Here is a 19,714-nt window from a genome sequence, read left to right as displayed (position 1 = left end):
ACTGTGGAGTAACTATTTTGATGCTTTTCAGGTAAATACTTCATTATTTTCCACCTTCATAAGCTCAGATCTGGCACAGCCCCTGCTTGGCTTTTAAAAGAGGCAAACACTCAGCATAACATGAGGATATGAAGACATACTAACTCTTACTAAAATACTCTGTATAGAAAACTAAGAGGCAAATGCAGTTTGTGGCATTTTTTTTTATTGCAAACTAGACCAACAAAAAATATACATATGAACAGTATTTATAGAGAAGGAGTGACACTTATAGAGAAGCTTTTGACACTGTAGCAAAGAGAGGCACTCAAGAACAGACAGAAACTAATGTGAGTGGTTCTACAACCGACTCCTATCATACAACTAGAGTCTCTGTCTGTTGAATATCTTGTCATAGACACTTCCTTTTGAAGTTGTAATTCATAGAAAAACACTTCTGAACCATCACACTTGACAACACAACATCAGTGAACAAACAATACAAGAATGCAGCACTGTTTTGTGTTTATAGTGATAAAAAAAAGATGAAGATTAAATTGACAAGTCCAAATGGTAAAACCAAAATTGGACAAATTGGTGAACTACAACATTGTTTAACAGAGTTTCAAAGCTCTGGTGTTCCCAGGATCCAGATAATATAGATCCATCTGCAAAGCTAATGTAGTTTAAAAATCAAGCAGAACCATTTTTCCTTGCATGACTTTAAGTATGAAGCAGCATCCGTGCAAGATATGGAACAATTAAATACCTCTTTCTAATACAGCCTATATTTTGGTTATAATGAACTCATCTCCCTGCCAGCATGCCATCATACTTGCTTAAACAGAATTTGACTACATCAAGCATTTGAAAAATACAATTACAGGATGCAGTTTAATTTATTAATTATTATTTTTTTGATTAGGTTGCTAACTACTGGTCTAAGAGGAACAAAGAAAATAATAATAGTGAGATTGACAAAGTGTAGTGATGGATAAATTCAAATTTATTTGGCTCTATTCCCACAGCTAATACATGTTTAATTTTATCATAAATTCTGTTTATATATTTTTTACTTCCAGACCCTCCCCCATCCTCCCACATCCATAACCTCTACAAAGATTGGCTCAATGAAAATATTTATTTTCCCAAATTGTTTACTGTCCTCGTTTAGAAGGTGGCACAAGGTGATCAGGAAGATCAGCAGGTAACTCATGACCTTCCAGTTTGACCTTGATGAGGTGGTTAGCGAGGGCGAACTCTTCGTCGTCCAGGTACCCATCCTTATCCACGTCAGCAAGCTTCCAGATCTTTCCTAGAACATTGTTAGGCAGCTTGGATTTGACCATCTCCTTCTTGGCCATGGCACCAGAGACCTTCCCGTTGACAGGTGACAGGGTATAGAAGATCTCATCGTAAGTTGGTTTGTCTTTTGCCACTATCCACTCCAGCTCATCAATGCCTTCACTAGCACCCTCTCCATAGCCATGCCCGAAGGGTCCATTCATGGTGCCTTCAAAGGCACCACCATGGACAGCCTGGCTGGGCATAGCAGCCTCCTCCTGCCGAACGAGGGTCATGAGTTTGGCAATATCGTTGGCCAGCATATCCTCCACTGTTTCCAGGAGCTTGGGCTTCAGTCCCTGAAACTTAGTGAAATCTTGACCAGCGAGGATTTCCTAATAATGAGGACAAAGTTGTGATAATATTTTTTAAACTAAAACTAGTTTTAAGAAGTAAGATAAAACTAAAAATCACCACATAAATTAAGGGGCTATATTGTTATAAAATATTTACCACTCTTAAAACTTTAAGATAATATTTTATCATGGTATTACACTTTCAAACTCCTAACAAAAATTATATTAAAATCATTTTCTGGGAGAGATGGGACTATTTCCATACCTGCATTTTACTGAGTTTCGGGAAATCACCAGGTGAGATCTGATGTTCTTTTTCAATCCTTGTATAAATGTCACCCAGGTTAGCAATGAGCTCCTTTTTCTTATTCTCTTTCCCAAAAACATTTGGCATTTCTTTCTTCAAAGCACTGATGATGTAGGCATGAACCTAGAATTAGAGAAAACTGCTTTGTCAGAACATTTAATATTTCAAATAAATCTGTGCTATATGAGCAATTTGTCAATCTGTAAAATTGCAGGGACTTGAATGATAATAATATTAAGTTTTTAAGCAGAAAAAACAATGGTAACATTCATAATAATAAGAAATTTTTCTTGAGCACCAAATCAGCATATTAGAATGATTTCTAAAGGATCAAGTGACACTAAAGAATGAAATAATGGCTGTGGAAAATTCACCTTTGTCATCAAAGGAAAAAATTTAATTTTAAAAAGATATTAAAATTATTTTAAATTGTAAAATCCTAAAGATCGATAAATAAATCTATAAAAATTCAATTTAAAAAAAGGAAGAGGCTTTGGGATGATTACAATTTTATGAAGTGATCACATGAGGGCAGCATACACCAGATTACTTATCTAATCAAAAACCTTAAAGTACTTTCAGTTTTAAGTAAGTGTCCAGACAACACCCCCTATGTCATTACTGTAAAAATAACTAACTATAAAAGCTTTCACTTCTTACTTTGGCTAGACGGGCTCGTTTGATAAGGTCATTCAGCTTGCGCAGCGCTGCATTTCGTGGAAGTCCCTGGATGTCACGGAAAAGGTCTTGTTCCTCTGCCTCAAACAGTTTCCTGTTATCTGGAACCAGGAGAGGCTGAGCCCAGAAAGAGCCAATGTAGACCCTGATGACCTCTGGGGTGTTGACAATTTTACCAAGTGACCACATGAGGGCACCATAAACCCTCATGAGCTGTTGGGTACCGATCTGATCAGCTTTGTTGAGCACCACCCGCATCTTGTCCTCATGGTTTTTCAGAGCTCGGATCACCTCGGAGAACTCGTCTGAGATGTCCAACTTGTGTGCGTCAAAGAGAAGAATGATGCGGTCCACGCGTTCAGCAAACCATTCAAGCACTGCAGCAAAGTCATAACCTGAAACAGAGATGTGACATATTAAAGTTTGTTTTTTTTCACATTAATGATTGTTTAGTTCACTTAACAAATAGTCTTTCAGTTTATTCACAGCAAAAGGAACTTGTTCGTGTATGTGAGCCTCTCTGATAAAGTGCAACCCAACACTTTTCTTTCTATCCAGATAAAGGGCAGTACATCAGTCAGCAGATATGTAACCCTAGAACTTCCTGATTTGGCCCACATCACTCCACACCAACTTGACACAAACAAGCAAACTCAAACAAACTCACACAATACAACATAAAATTTGGTTTTCCTGTCAAAGGAAACCAATTGACTCATGAGGGGAGTACATCTGGCCTTTCACATGAGAACAAAAAAAACACAAAGTCAGATGAAGAGCCGTCTAGTTTACTACAGCCGAACTGACATCACATCCACTCACACTGACAAACAGGAAAGAGAATAAATTGTCCCACAGACACTCCTTCCTCTCCCATGTTTGGATATTTTCTGGCATAATGGTTTTTTAAAGATCACAGGGAACAATGGAAATCCGCATCAAATGTTTTGACAGTAGTCAAGGAGATGACGATGTGTCATGCTGGAACGATGCTGGAATATGAAATGTATGTGGTAATGGAAAGTGTGTGTACTCCCCAAAAATGCTATATTTTCTCTTAGGTATTTTGACGTTTTCAAGAAGCCAAACGCACAAGCTGCATGCACATTTTACAACAAGGGCCAGCATAAATATTGCTAGACTCCACAAATTCAGCTCACTTGCCAAAAAGCTGCTTATGAGATCTTGAGGGCAAAGGTTTAATCTTCAGAGATTTGTCTATATGCAATAATACACATACTAAAAACAGGATTTCCGGCCCAACTCTCTTGCTTACCGAGACAGAAGTTACCAATTTATGTGTGGATTGTGTAGAGCGTGTGTGGAAGACAGGAAAGACTGAATCCCAGCTCACAACAGTTGTGTCAACGTCAGCAGGATGTGAAATCTGGATCTGAATCTAACGTGGGCAAGACTTCACAGATTTAGTGCTGTTCTTTATCGACTGTTATCCATCACAACACTGATGGCAGTACTGATGAAGCAGGCCTAATGAATTATAATAAATGATGTTATAATCCATAATATAATATTTAATCTGCCCTTAAATAATTTAACAAGTAAAAACTGAAATGCAATTTAACAAAATGAAAGAGAAGCAAGTACACTTTACTCATACTTATAAGACCTGAACTTTTTTGGTTTATCTACCGAAAAATTCATTTTTCTTTTCACAGCAGTTAAGAATTTACTGTGTGAGTATATAAGCAATAATAGAATGCTTATTTATGCATATAAATCAGTATTCTTTCACAATAGGATCTATTTTCTCTGTGAGTTTCTGAGACTGAGTGAAGGTTGTCTTAACTATATTCAGAGCAGACACAAATAATGATTTTGTGTGCGTGTGTGTATATTTTATATACACACACACACACACGCGACAGTGGAGGTAGCTTATATTAAAGCAATATGGCTTTTCCAATTCTTTGCTTGTTTTCCCTTCTAATGCTTTCCAAAAAACACATCCTTGTGTAAACTATGGGATATCCTTGTTTGCATAAGCATGCCACAGTAATTGTATTTGTTCCAACACTAAAATCTGTGCAAGTGGGCACACAATTGTGCCAATTAATAAAATTAAATTAAATCAAAACATTGTGAATATCAGGACAATTTTATGACAGTAATTGTATTAATTTTTTTATTCCTTTTTTGATGATGCAGATACGGTTAAAAAAGTTGTTTCATTATTTATTTTTTATTTTTGTGAAAACAAACTAAAGCAAATGAATGAACAAACAAAAAAGCACAGATGAATGAATGAAGACAGACTAAATGACTGACTGTCCATGCAGGAAACTCTGTTCAGATAAGTAAATATAACTGTTTGGAAAACAGAAATCACACCAGCTATCTACAAACATGTCGTTGAGTGCATATTATGTATGGTTAAAACAAGGTTGGGACTTAAAGTTTACAGCCAACACAAAGATTGTACGTGCAATAGATATATATATTTGGGTTCATTCTGGTTTAAAGGTTGGACCAACTGTCCAAAAAAAAAAAAACCCTTTGGCTCAGTATGGATAGCTGTCATTTAAAACAAAGGCTAATCTTTAGTATTGCTTCCACCCTGCTAAGATCAAATCCAGACATTGACCCACAATCTCTCACACATTACACAAACACATTATGAAATACTGAACATGCATAGATCATTTAACAAGGTTTCGGTAAAGGTTAACAGTGGAATCTGTACCTCAAGACCCTAAAAACAACTTATAATCTGATGCTAATGCCAGTGAAGGTTACAGTGTTTTGTAATGAGAGCCCCTGTCCTGTAGCATCTCTGCAAAAAGATTTGCTCATAACAAATTCATTAATAAGCAGCAGCTGTTTGTGACACAGTTGTGAATGTTGCTTAGCAGACATCGGCTGTACAGCTGTTTCACACCAGATGCATTACTATAAACTGAAATTTCCTTACAGCTCTGAGCCTCTGACATGGGCATTTCTTGCAGTTTCATCTTAACATTCAATAATAATAATAATAATAATACACCCTTTTTCTGTGAGTAATCGCACACTTCATGAAATTAAGCATGGACCATTTATCTTGTTTCAAATGTTTATTTTGTCATCATTTGCTATATCTAGCAAAGTAAACCAAAAGATTAAAGGGTCATTCTCAAAAATCTGTATTTTCTGCAAGTTTTTTTAAAGATAAATTTAGATGTCTTTCCAAAAAAGGACACTTACAAACTCCAAAAGGACACCAAAGGAGCCCATACAAGTACATATGAAAGAAAAAAAAAATCTGAATTTTATAGTATGTGTACAGTTCAACAGCAAAGAGGCTTTTTACATTTTACAGAAGTCAAGTTGCGATACTGAACAAGACCTTATGGAGATGCCAAAAAAAAAAAAAACTTAACCGCCTGCTGACCACATATATCTACTGCTGTAGACAGATTCATTCATTATCGTGAAAGTGTGTGGTAACAACGTCAACATACGGAAATGTCTGTGCTGTGCATAAATACAATGTGTGATCAGTGCGTCAAGAGCACTCATACACGCATTATTATAACAGACTCACGCGTGCTTACTGTACGACTCTTGTACATCACCGCAATAGTCTTTACCTGGATTGCAGTCTTCATCCATCAAAACTCTACTAGCGAGACTAGTTATCCAGTTGAGAAAACGTAGTTTGCGTCTCATCTGGCCATACAGTGGTGGGATGTTGACAATCCGTTCAGTCTGTACTTCACACAGCACAACGTTTGAGGGCTCACGCTCTTCAGAGACAATCACAGAATATGACAGAGCTCTGCAATCTCTGATGTAATCAGCCTGGTTTCCTTTATATAAGCGCTGTTTTGGATGGATTGTTTGAACGCATTCGCTTCCTGGATCACTGGACTGAAAACTTTCCCTGAGTTTAGCATCTTAAAATTATCTGATCGCAACCAGAGAAGTAAAATTGGGTTAAAGGGTAAGAATAGAATAGTGCTTCAGTAATTGTGTGAACTGCATTAAATTATTTTAACGTATTAAGGATTGAAAAATTAATTGCATGTGTTAACGCGTTACCAATGACAGCCCTAATAAAAACATTTAAATACCCCTCAAAATTGTCTTTGTAATACGTCATACATTTGACAGTACAGACTCCAGACTTATGACCACTGCACTGATGGTGCCATAAATTCAGTTAACTATTAACCCAGCAACTGTCTTCGTGATAACTGATCTTAGGTTTTTTTTTCCTCAATCCTGATCCAGCATTGATTTGATAACCTGAATTTGACAAAAAGTCTTTAAACCCACTGATCTCCATGTCACATGCAATTCTTTCCTTTTTCCACATTTGAAAACTAAATTAAACATACTTTTCATAGTAATGTGCTATAATTTTATACCATTAGCATGAATGTGTAGAATATGGGAGAAGGCCTGAGTTGTATGCATTCATTTGTGCTTGGAAGGAAATAATCCCTTTCCAATATCAGCACATGTAAATGTGGCACCTCCACAAATTGCTGGAAAGCACAAGGAGAGGAAGGATGTAGAAATCTGAAATCTGCTATAATGATCTCGGTAAACAATAGCACATACTCAAGAGATCAGTTTATCTATCACACTGAAATTAAGTCATTAGAAAGATAACTTAGTGATTCTTCATAAAAGAACCATTGCTTTACACAGAAGATTACAGCATGTAATTGTGACAAAAAAAAAAAATTAAAAGAAAAAAAAAAACCTGAAAGATTAGAGTTCATGTTGATGTTAGTTATTGTTATAAGTTTGATGTATTTGAATGATATATTTCATTTTAATAGAAAATATTATTAGAAAAGTTTATTAAAATAATTCTCTAGTCCACATAAAACAAAATCAGAAAATGTAATAGGCTATAAGGAAGGAAAAAACAAACACATAGGCCTAAGTGGTTTGGGAATATCCCAGTATCAAGCAACCTGACTTAAAGCAGATATATGAACATTCATTTTGAAGTGCCTTGTTGTTAACTGCTTGTAAAGCCTAACTGAGGTCAGGAGGAAGGAGAACGGATGTGAAGTCAGCAGACTTTAGAAGATTATTTACTGACCTCACAATTTTACGAATGAGCAGGACATGTTTAGAGGGATAAAGACAAAACCTGTAAGAATGCAGGTTAAAAACATAACACACACATACAGTGCTGTGTAAAAGTCTTAGGCCATTAGTATTTTCACCAACAAAAAAATAATTTAAAGCCAGTTATTTCTATATGTTGCTTTAGTGTGTCAGTAGGAAGTAACAGTTTACATTTCCAAACATTCCTTTTGCCATTAATTGTAATAATCCAGTGAGATTTTTGTATGCACAAGGAGTCTGACAACAACCAGTGCTCCACAGAGATCTGATCTCATCATCATCCAGTCTGTCTGGGATTACGAGAAGAAACAGGAAAAAATGGAGACTAAATCCAGAGGAACTGTGGCAATGTCTCAAAGATGCTACAAGAAACCCACCTAGAAAGCTACAGTACTGTGAAAAGTTTTAGGCACTTGTGTAAAAATGCTGTAAAGTAAGGGTGCATTCAAAAATAATGTCATAAATAGATATTATTTATCAATTAACTAAATCAAATCAACATTTGGTGCAACCACACTTTGAATTTAAAACTGCTTTTGTCCTTAGGTGCACTTGTGCATAGTTTTTCAGGTAGCTTTACAGGAAGGTTTCTTGTAGGATCTTGGAGACGTTGCCACAGTTCTTTTAGATTTAGTCTGTCTTAGTTTTTCCTGTTTCTTCATGTAATCCCAGACAGACTGGATGATGATGAGATCAGATCTTTGGGTGGAGCACTGGTTGTTGTCAGACTCCTTGTGTATACAAAATTTTACTGTATTATTACAATTAATGGCAAAAGGAATGTTTGGAAAAGTAAACTGTTATTTCCTACTGACACACTAAAACTAAATATAGAAATAACTGGTTTAAAAAAAAAAAATTTGTTGGTGAAAATACTAATGGCCTAAGACTTTTGCACAGTACTGTGTGTGTGTATATATATATATATATATATATATATATATATATATATATATATATATATATATATATATATATATATACACACACACAGTACAATTCAAAAGTTTGGAAACATTACTATTTTTAATGTTTTTGAAAGAAGTTTCTTCTGCTCATCAAGCCTGCATTTATTTGATCAAAAATACAGAAAAAAAATGTAATATTGTGATATATTATTACAATTTAAAATAATTGTTTTTTAAATTTATTATACTTTAAATTATCATTTATTTCTGTGATGCAAAGCTGAATTTTTAGGATCATTATCACATGATCCTTTAGAAATCATTCTAATATGATGATTCATTATCAGAGTTGGAAACAGTTCTGCTGCTTAATATTTTTTCAGAACGTGATACTTTTTTAGGATACTTTGATGAATAAAAAGTAAAAAAAATAAAAAATAAAAAAAAAGAAGCTATGTTTTTAAAATATAAATATTTTGTAATTACAATATACACTACTGGTCAGTAATTTGGGGTCAGTAATTTTTTTTTCTTTCTTTTTTTTTAAAATAAAATCAATACTTTTATTCAGCAAGGATGTGTTAAATTGATAAAAAGTGATAGTAAAGAATATATATTATTAGAATATATATTATTATAATTTTTTTTTTTTTTAATAAATGCAGTTCTTTTTAACCTTTTATTCATCAAATATATTAGACAGCAGAACTGTTTCCAACACTCATAATAAATCAGAATATTAGAATGATTTCTAAATGATCATGTGATAGACTGGGTGTTACATGTGACACTGAAGGCTGGAGTAATGATGCTGAAAATTCAGCTTTGCATCACAGGAATAAATTATTTTTTTTTAAAGTATATTCAAATAGAAAACTATTATTTTAAGTTGTAACAATATTTCACAATATTACATTTTTTTCTGTATTTTTGATCAAATAAATGCAGGCTTGATGAGCAGAAGAAACTTCTTTCAAAAACATTAAAAATTCCAAACTTTTGACCTGTACTGTGTGTATATATATATTTTTTTTGTATAATTTAATTATTAAAGTTTGATTTTGTTTTGCTGTTTGTTATTTTGTTTATTTATTCTGTGATTCATTGATCTGTTCTAAAGTCAGAGCAGGAGTCCAGAACCACAATATGGAAACCACACTGCTGTGAAGAATGAAGTGGGAGGAGATAATATAAGAAAGAGTACAAAATGTAGAAAATCAAATACAGAGAGAGAAAAGGATTGAATTAAAATAGAAAGCATGCTCATCCACTTCCAAAGAACTGTGTGACTGTGGCTAGACAACCAAATAGCCGTCATTCCCAGCTTAAAATTCATGTTGTTCAGATCAGTTACATAACCAATCATTCCCATCATTTTCAGACAGGCCCAGAATTGCTCCTAAACTTATTGCTGTTGGGGTTTTATTCACTAACGCCATCCAATTGACCCCTGGCTACACACCACACTACAATCCAAGACCTGGTTGTGTGAATGATTGTATGTGTGTGTTTCCATGCCAGTTCAATGCTATTTCTTCCTATGTACTGTATTTGACATGAGAGTCAAATACTCACATTTTCCATGTTTAGATAATGACAGTAGCAGGGCTCACATTTCCCTCTAACAGCATTCAATTACTTTAACACTGGTAAAGAGGAAGCTTTGAACACAATAGAGCCGGAATCTTTAAATAAATGCATCTTGTTAAGAAACACACTTTCCATACGTACCACAAGCTTTCTGAATAGCTATTATGGATGAAAAAACAATTGTTATAATGGGAAATAACCCAAACAATGGACAAGTATGCTTTTAATTGTGATTATGAAATGCACACAGAATGATGTTATGCATGACTAGTCCTTGTTTGAATATTTCTGTAGTTCAATCATAACTTTAATTAATTATTGAACCTTTAAAAAGGCCTGTCAACTTAGTAGAGCACATTTTGACTTAAGATATTCTGAAACAATTTTTGCACTGATGTACTTTTGTACTAAAAATCTCTGGTGCTTTTGAAAAAAAAACAACAACTAATTTTCACTTCAGAATGCAAGTGAAAGATTGAAATCACTCATAACTTGAGACCATTTTTGGGAATTGTTTTTAAAGTAAAAGCTAGGGATGCACGATATTGGATTTTTGCTGATTTTATATCTCTAGTGCAGAGAATCTAAAAAAATAAATTGTATGTTGCCATATTATTTGTAGATTTAACATTTGTAGATGGTCTAAAGCAAAAGATTTCCTTGTATTTAATGGGGTCATATGATGCAATTTCAAGTTTTCCTTTCTCTTTGGAGTGTTACAAGCTGTTTGTGCATTGATAAGATTCCTAAAGTTGTGAAGACTAAAGTCTCAAACCCAAAGAGATATTCTTTATAAGAAAGTTAAGACATGTCTACGTCACTGTGAGGGAAGATTTGCGTTACACCGCCCAAATGTTTACGCAAAGACAGAAGACGTAACTTTGATTCTCTCTGTAGTATTGTTGCTGCCGCTGCCGCCATGTCATGGAGATGCTGTGTGTTTCGTTGTGAAAGCGAAACTACTTTATTTGGCCTTCCAAAAGAGGACCCACCTTTAATTCAGTGGTTAAATTGTATTTGCAACACTGTTCCAGAACAGTTCAACCCAAATATTCAGATGTGTGCAGCACATTTTACGGAGGACTGTTTCCTGATACTGGGAGAGCACCCAATGCTGGCTGTTCTTACTAACAGTCTTTAAGTATGTTTTCATATTTAAAGAATTTGCCACTGATGATTCAAATGCGAGTTTTGAGCAGTGTAGAGTAGCACTTGTTTTTTGTCGTTTCTCAGATCACAAATGCACACATGGTTTTATGTTTGCGTGGCGCGATACGCAACACAATACGTAAAAAGACAGTTTAAGTCATTATAATCAGTCTAATTATGTCCCCAATGGATGCAACAAATGCATCGTTTGTAATGGGTTTTATTATTTTTGTCTCATTGCACCAGGACACGGCATCACAATATGGTAAGGAGCATAACATTTCCATCACATGCTTGAGGTATTTGGCCAATCACAATGTACTATATAGCTGGCCAATCAGCATACACCTCTCTTTTCAGAACGATGAGCTTTGTAAAAATCACAGGTTTCAGAAAGGCAGGGCATCAAGGAGCAACAATAATGTACAGCATGTGGAAAATAATGTGTTTTGTTGAACCTTAAACCACATAAACACATTGCATTACACCAAATACACACAAAAAAATATATATTTTTAGCAACGTCCTATGACCACTTTAAGTTTTCATAATATATATTATTTTCATAAAATATATTACACATTAATAAATATATATTTTTTTTTTTTTTTTTTTTTTTTACAAGTGTCGTTTGTGATTCTTAGTCATGTAAGCTGTAGCTTTAAAAAACAAAACTATTTTTTTATGACATCAGCTATTGCTTTATTTATTCAGAAACTATCTTAAAGGATTAAATTTTTTTATTATTTAAATTTCATGATATTTTATTATAATTTGTGTCATCCAAGATGTTCATGTCTTTCTTTCTTCAGTAGAAAATAAATTAAGGTTTTTGAGGAAAACATCCGAGGATTTTTGTCCATATAGTGGACTTCAACAGTTACCAAACGGTTGAAGGTCCAAACTTCAGTTTCAGTGCAGCTTCTAAGGGGTCTACACGATCCCAGCCGAGGAATAAGGGTCTTATCTAGCCAAACCATCTGTCATTTTCTTAAAAAAATATTTATATACTTTTTAACCACAAATGCTCTTCTTGCTTTAGCTCGTCTTGCTTTAGCTCTGCTTGCACATGCTTCAAGTATTACGTAATCCCGTTGGAAAGGTAGCGCACGGTTAGCTCTTCGTCTGTGTACTCCGGTTCAGAAAGGTAGGGTAGGGCATATTTTGTGTTTCAGACAAAGCAAACATGCAAAGAAAGAAAAAATTCCAACATTTTATGTGCATCTAATACAATAGAATCTTTGTGGTGACTATCAGAAGACCCTTTGCTGTGTCTTAACTCTGAATTCTCTCAACCACCTCGCCTTAAACCATCTCCATCATCACAATCAATCTTTATGACTCTCATTCTGCTTCAGAGTGAAGAAGAGTACAAAGGGCAGCAAAAAGAGAGTAACCCTGGCCACTGACGGAAGACTAATTTATGAGTCTAAGCCATTATGACTCTCACACCACGTGTGCAAATCACTGGGGTAAGTTCAGTGTGCAGCACATGGGTTGCATCTCAGATACTATGACCTCACACAAGCTTACATGGTCATGTATCAGCCTGGAAATACTTTCACCATACACTAATGAAGTTTTACACCCACCCGAGGCACTGCCAAGCTCTGGGGGAGGGAGAGTTGCTTATCAGAGATCATAGGGTGTGGTCCATTTGAAAGCAAACCTAAATAATCAACATTTGAGATAAAGCTGTGCAGTATGGAATGCAACAGTGCTCTAGAACACCTGGTTAGTGTCATATACTCACGTCTGCACTCCCTCATGGAGTTCACAGGCAATTCTCCTACATGTATACCTTCAAGATCACTCCCTTATACAAAAAACTATACAGTATGTCGGTGCCATATTACAGTGATGCATACCATGGTATTGAATGATTATCATCATAATCTTGTACATGGTATTTATATGGTACACCAACGTACTCAAAGAATAGCATGGTATGTGTCCAAAAAAACATGGAACTACTATAGTACTATAGTTTCGCACTAAAAAAAATGACCATGAAATAAATAAACTATTATATTATTTTAAAAAGCATTATTAAGATGCTACATGATGTTACTGTGGTTTCAGCCCACTCCAAGAAAGATAACAAAGTGTGCCGACATACATCTACTCACTTACATACACTGACAGAACATGCTCAATAACACATAACTGAATCTTTGAACATGGAAGCATTCACACATCCATCTTCACCGCACCCTCTCTGCTCTGTCTGTTTCCTGGCCTGAGCTGTCCCACCTCTTTGTCAGACTGTTATCCGTATATGCCACTCACCCTCTGATTGCATTTACATGGTCTTCAGGGAAAGGCAAAGAGAGGCCCACATGCACAAACACACCATGGCAGATAGACAAGCACAGGATAAGTCCATAGCAGGACACCGGTTACCTCCATACACAATGCTCTCTTAAGAGTTTTCTTGAATAAACAAAATACCAACATGCTCCTTTCTAATTTCTGGGCATGTAACAGGTCCAGACTAGTCAAGTGTACTTCTAGGGAAGATAAAAAAAAAAAAAGAAACCTGAACCTTTATCTCCTGTAGTGCTCGATTAACCATTAAATACACTGCCTATAGGATTAACTGACCATTTTGGACATTTTTGAGTCATTTTTGTTTTCAGTGAGTGCTCAGATAATCCATCATCCTGCCCAAATTATAGTATTTGATGGGAATGGAGATTCCACATTGTTACTATAGATTAATTAGGTTTTCAACTTGCCTTCCTTCCTACAGGAAAAATGGCTATGGAAGGAGCATGGGTTTGTTTTGCTCCAACATAAACAGGAGAACTAAAAATACTTCCTTCTTAAGACTCCCTATAATGCAAAAGCTAACCGAATTAACCTCTTTTCCTTTGCCTGGGACAAGCGCTACACTCACAGCTGTCTATGTAAATGGACTTTGTATTAATGGTTGTGGTAACTCCAGGAAGGAAAGCCAGGCGATAGTAAAAGAAGTGCACATGGCAATTACAGAAAGAGGATTAATAAAAAAAAAAACACTGACCTCTACTGATCCGCTGTTTCTCTCCGGACAGGATTCCCGGAGTGTCTATGATGCTGATGCTGTCCAACACTGGATTTGGCATCTGAGCACATATAAACCTGTGAAAATTGACAGGCATTTGAAACAATTAGTCATTTCACCATCGAGCCTAGTGATCTTGCAGAAATGTTTTTAGTGCAACATGATTGATTGAAAAGAATTCCCTTCTCACTTGCCAAATCTTATCATTCCAACTCTTAACTCAGCAATTCCATTACCAAATGCTTGAAGCTTATCTTTCTATGTGTTTTTTTATTTATGTGCAAACCCGTATGCTATCATTTTCATTTAAATTACCAGCACATTTTAGTCATACAAAAACAATCCTCAGCCTCAAACCCCCTACCACTGTGTTCCCTCTTGTGTATTTTACTGACTCCCTCCCTTTAATTTTTCCAGAAAATGTGCCATCACTTATTCCTTCCATGCTGCTACATTCACTACTGCCAATCGTATCCCACATTTCCTTTCTTCTTGCATTCCACTCATTATTCGACCTGCTGTCATTTGACAAAGACAATTCGTTTCATTTTGGCTGATGTTTTGTGTAAAGTGTAAAGCCAAGTATTCACGGCCAAAACAGACACACTTCTTGCATGTTTTCAGAAATCCAACTGAACAAATGTACTTTTATTTTTAAAAACTGACCAGTAAAGAACATTTGGAGCTTAACTGATTTCTAATGTTAATAGGGCTGGGCGATATATCTAATTGTTTGATGTTGAGCATCTAGTCAGTAAATTTTGTTGTCTGATTACCGCTAAATCGCCATCACCTGCTTTCAAATGGAGCGGCATTTAATAGACACAACCGTAGATCACTGACAAGCTACGCAATATCGCGTTCACTATCGAAGGCGATTCATCTGGCATAATGAACGCGATATTGCGTACCTAGTCAGTGATCTACGGTTGTGTCTATTAAATACTGCTCCATTTGAAAGCAGGTGATGGCGATTTAGTGGTAATCAGGGAACCAGATTTACTGACTAGATGCGCATGATCATATCGTTAGATATATCGCCCAGCCCTAAATGTTAATACTATTTTCAACCACTTCACCTTTTGAAGTCAGGCTTCAGATGTTCTGCAAACATCCTACAAAAGGGAAACTTCCTGCGCAATGCAAATTTATACACCACCTTTTAAAAGTCTGATTTTTTTTTTATTTTTAAGAAATTAATACTTTTATTTAGCAAGGGTATAACTCTGTCCATACACTTCTATTAAAGTAAAGCTGGACTACATATAACATAAGGACTAATAACCTTTTGTTGAGGAACACGACTGGTCCCCAAAGCAACAAAAATTTGAAGATTAATCATTTTTTCCTTTGCTGATGTAATATTCAGAGAGAGTAATTTCTCAACCTCATTTTCCCTGTCTGTAGTTTATTCAAGAAATATTTGAAATTCCAGATCCTTCCAGGACTTCATGTCTCAAGTACACCTCTAAAAAAAATCATGTCATTGCCATTTTTAATTCAGTGACTCTTTTGTGTACAGAAAATTCTGATATCAAGCTAACAAGCACATAAATCCAAATAGCCACACAATGATACATGTCAGAAGAAACCTGTTTAGCGAGATAGACAGCAGTAACGGAGTACGGTCTGTTGCATAACACCACAACCACAGCAATAACCGTAAACTGATCTTCAGCCTAGTAGAGGTTAAAACACCATATAAGGCTTACATATGTGCATACATTTGAATTTTGCTCTTGGGAAAACAGTTTCACAAATACTACAGTGGTGAGAATCTACAATCAGCTATATGGTTCACTACAGGCTAGAGCCTATGGAAAATGATGAAAACAGCTGCATTGGAGAAAGTGCATACTCAAGTTACAGTCAGAAGTAGCAGGGAGAATGAGGACGATGGCACAAAGGCGGGGCATCCATGTATTATTTAACTACTGGAACAAGGTTAATATGTAGCCTACTAAGATTCTACATTGGTCACAAGGTGCTCTCACACACCCCCCCTTGATACCTCACCAGTGACTTTCAGTCTACCTTTGAACCTTTCCCTCAAGGTCAGAGTGAAAACGCTGGGAGGGAAAAATCATGCTTAATAAGCAATAAACAGCATAATATAAAGGAAGCTGGGGTCAGAGATTTGCAAACTGGGGACACTTTTGAGAGTGACTTTTCTGAAATTGCTGATTCAGTTCCTCAAATTATCTGTCCATTGACTTAGCTGAGTCTGCCCTTATTTTAACCTCTTGCTAACCTATACAAAAAGTCATACGGATAAACTTGGACTGCCAAAACTCTAAAATCCTGTGTTTAAACGAGTAGGGCAGCACCTACAGAAATGTCTCCGATCAATTCATGCAGCAATGAAAAAACACAGCGCTTCTCAAGAAACCCTGATTTGACCTTAATATGACACACACCGTCAAGGTGAGTTTAGGGAGGGAGGCGGAATGAAATCTTTAACTATTCTCCTCCCATTCATGAATGACTAGTCAACCTAAAAGCATTCCCAGATTTTCTTTAAAAGGACATTTTTGTAGAATAAACCCTTCATTCTGCCAGCCCAGGCCTGTTGGGGTGTGAATATGATCTGTGCATATGATCCCTCTTGTTCAAGCATTGACCAGCATGAGGTTCTAGTTAAGCGCAGTGTTTTGTAAAGCTCTAAAAAGTCATATCTACAACAAGCACAAAGGAAAAGTGTGGCACTAGTGCTTGGAAGAAGACACACCCACATCTGCTCAAACTAAATCAGCCTGAAATGTACCACAGCGGACCTTTGTGTCATGTTGAAAAGACAAGTGTGAGCTGAACTGATACACCATTGTAAACGCCAACTCATCTCTCTTCATGGCATTCCCCAAGAGCTTGTTAAAAAACACCCCTAAAGGCCTCAGCAGCTGTCAAAACCAATGTCAGCTGACATTCCTCTCAGAAGGGGGAACCAAAGACTAATGAGCAAGAAGTACAATGCACACAAAATATGGCCTAAATATCTTCAATAGTTGGAATAAAATTATACATTTTTTTGTTGATATGCAGTAAAGGTTCAAACCTTAGTTCTCAGATACAAACACCTTCCATCTACAAAACTGGGGGTGAACTTGTTAGGAAATCAGTTTTTCTACTGTCATAGCTCCACCCTTGCAATACAAGCACTAGCTGGTAACTCCTGCATGCAGGACAAAGCCTAAAAAAAGTGCAAGAGATTCAGTTTTCAGTAACATGAACACCACCCTCACCCGGTCTAAGGACTGGTTTTTGACGTTTCCATTATTATAAAACTAATCCTGTGCTCACATGAACACAAAACTCTTCTGGAAAACAGCACACTAACAGCTGCGACCCTCAGCAAAGAAAGCCCGAGATAAAAACTGCAAAGAAAAATCATTAATGAAAAATTGTTTTGTTTATTTTTAAATGGAAGAGTAAAAAAAAAAAAAAGAGCTCATTAGAAATGAACGAAGATCTCACCTGTTCAGAAAGGCGTTTCCAAAGGCATTGAGTTTTCTGAAGGGTTTCTTGGGGTCGACCACTAAAGCATTGCCCGGGATGAGACCCTCCTGATCCCCGTGCATCACCGCTATGAATGAATCGGTGGTCGGCTCGGGGCCTATGCGCATCCCGGGGAAATCCTGTTCCATCAGATGCCGAATAAAAGTGGTTTTCCCCGTGGAGTACTGGCCCACTAAAAGTACCATGGGCTTGTTGTCGAAATCAGCATCCTCCAGAGCCGGGGAGTGGAAGTCGTGGAAGCGGTATGTGTCTTCCAAAGGAAATAATTTGGTCCGGTAGAGTTTCTTCAGCCCGTCAGAAACCGTCTGAAACAGTTCGGGATCCTTCTTCTTTCCGTCCTTGTTCGCCCAGCTGAACATCTTGCAAAAAATATGTGAAATAACCTTCTTACTTAAAGAAAAAAAACAGTTTAAGGGTGGTCTAAAAGTTCTTTGCTGGTTTTTAGGCAGTGTAATCCAGCGTTTCGGATGAATCAACGGTCCGGTGTCAAGTAAATTAATTTAAAGCGGACTGCCAGCGTGGTGGGTCGGTCCCTTCAGCTGTTCAACTAACTGGTGTCTTTTTGTTCCCTCGTTTAATTTCTTCTGACTTTGCCTTTTTTGTAAATCAGACTGAAGTAAGTTGAGCTCTTGCAGCAGACTGTTGTCTTTTATATCCGCTGGAGACGCAACGCACAGTTGCTCTCTAGACTCCCACAGCCCGAAGGTGGCACTCTGCGCGTGATAGTACGAGCTCGCGCCCCACTGCTTTTTTTAATGCATCACTATAGACCGGAAATCCTAGGTTACTTCCAAAATAAAAGGCGCCACCCTCCCCAAAATATGTTTTTTTTTTTTAACACAGCTGACGTTCATTATTCAACAGAAGGGTCTAGATATATAGTAACGAAACTAGTTTTTTTCGTTTTTTTTCTAACAAAGAAACAATTTTCTAGCAAAGAAATAACAAATAAAAATAATAATATTAATCTGTGTGCTGCTTTCTAATTTGCAACATATTCTTTAATGTTAAGTTGACAAAATTCTGGCATTCAAATAACTAGAATGAATGAATGAATGAATGAATGAATCAGAGGCCATAAATTACTGCATACTAGTGCATAGACATTTACCTCATTCCATAACACATATATACTAATATATTATATTATATTATATTATATTATATTATATTATATTATATTATATTATATTATATTATATTATATTATATTATATAACCCTTTATCAGGTTAAATGCCATACTAAATGCCATACTGTTCATTCCAGTATAGTATGAATTTCACATGACAAACTTACAGTACAGTAAGTACAGTAATATTCCTGTTTTTGAGGATGGGGTTGGGGGGTGGGGGTTTTACTGAGCATGTACATAACTGGCAGTCTGCTATATTTGTCCGGGACTTTCAGGAGAGTGACAGTTGCTGGTCTGAGTCTGTGCCGAGTTTGACTGTCATAACACTCGTCACCCACTATGCTCAGTGAAGACTCTATAATGTTCTTTTAATCTGAAACTTTAGATATGAATTATTTAGAAATCCTTTGTTTGGGACTTACAATCAGCAAAAGTAAATCACCCAAGAAAGAACACAAGAGGCCTCTTTATATTTTATATCACAGTATCAGAGAGTGAAAATGAAAGTCTTTCAGAATTCTCTGTGGTTTGCAGAAAGTTCCCAATGCTTTCATTGTGTTCTTAGAGAGTCAGAAAGGGATGCAGACAAACAAGTTTTATTAAAAAAACAAACATAATTTAATAGATTTTTTTAGTTCAGTCATAAGAAAAGCTGTCATTAAACAAATATAAAAAATATACTGTC

General features: G+C 36.1%; 1 protein-coding gene across 1 annotated transcript; it reads right to left on the bottom strand.

Moving 5' to 3' along the window:
* Positions 1-185: 185 nt before the first annotated feature.
* LOC109097980 (EH domain-containing protein 1-like) lies at positions 186-18,680 on the bottom strand. The gene is made up of 5 exons (XM_019111606.2): positions 17,854-18,680; positions 14,362-14,459; positions 2,587-2,999; positions 1,885-2,049; positions 186-1,658 (listed from the first exon to the last, which is right to left on the bottom strand). The coding sequence occupies exons 1-5, from the start codon at positions 18,252-18,254 to the stop codon at positions 1,137-1,139; spliced, it is 1,599 nt and encodes a 532-aa protein (XP_018967151.1). The 5' UTR covers positions 18,255-18,680; the 3' UTR covers positions 186-1,136.
* Between the last annotated feature and the right edge of the window lie 1,034 nt (positions 18,681-19,714).

This window comes from Cyprinus carpio, chromosome A10 (genome assembly GCF_018340385.1).
Source record: "Cyprinus carpio isolate SPL01 chromosome A10, ASM1834038v1, whole genome shotgun sequence".
NCBI classification, from domain to species: domain Eukaryota; kingdom Metazoa; phylum Chordata; class Actinopteri; order Cypriniformes; family Cyprinidae; genus Cyprinus; species Cyprinus carpio.
The sequence above is the reverse complement of the archived record's forward strand: the minus strand, read 5'-3'. Positions and strand labels throughout refer to the sequence as shown.

Excerpts from the sequence above, each read along its gene's own strand:
- LOC109097980 (XM_019111606.2), bottom strand. The coding sequence starts at position 18,254 with ATGTTCAGCTGGGCGAACAAGGACGGAAAGAAGAAGGATCCCGAACTG. Across the intron at positions 14,460-17,853 it reads GGAAACGCCTTTCTGAACAG|GTTTATATGTGCTCAGATGC; the intron begins GTGAGATCTTCG and ends CAATTTTCACAG. Across the intron at positions 3,000-14,361 it reads GAAACAGCGGATCAGTAGAG|GTTATGACTTTGCTGCAGTG; the intron begins GTCAGTGTTTTT and ends TCTCTGTTTCAG.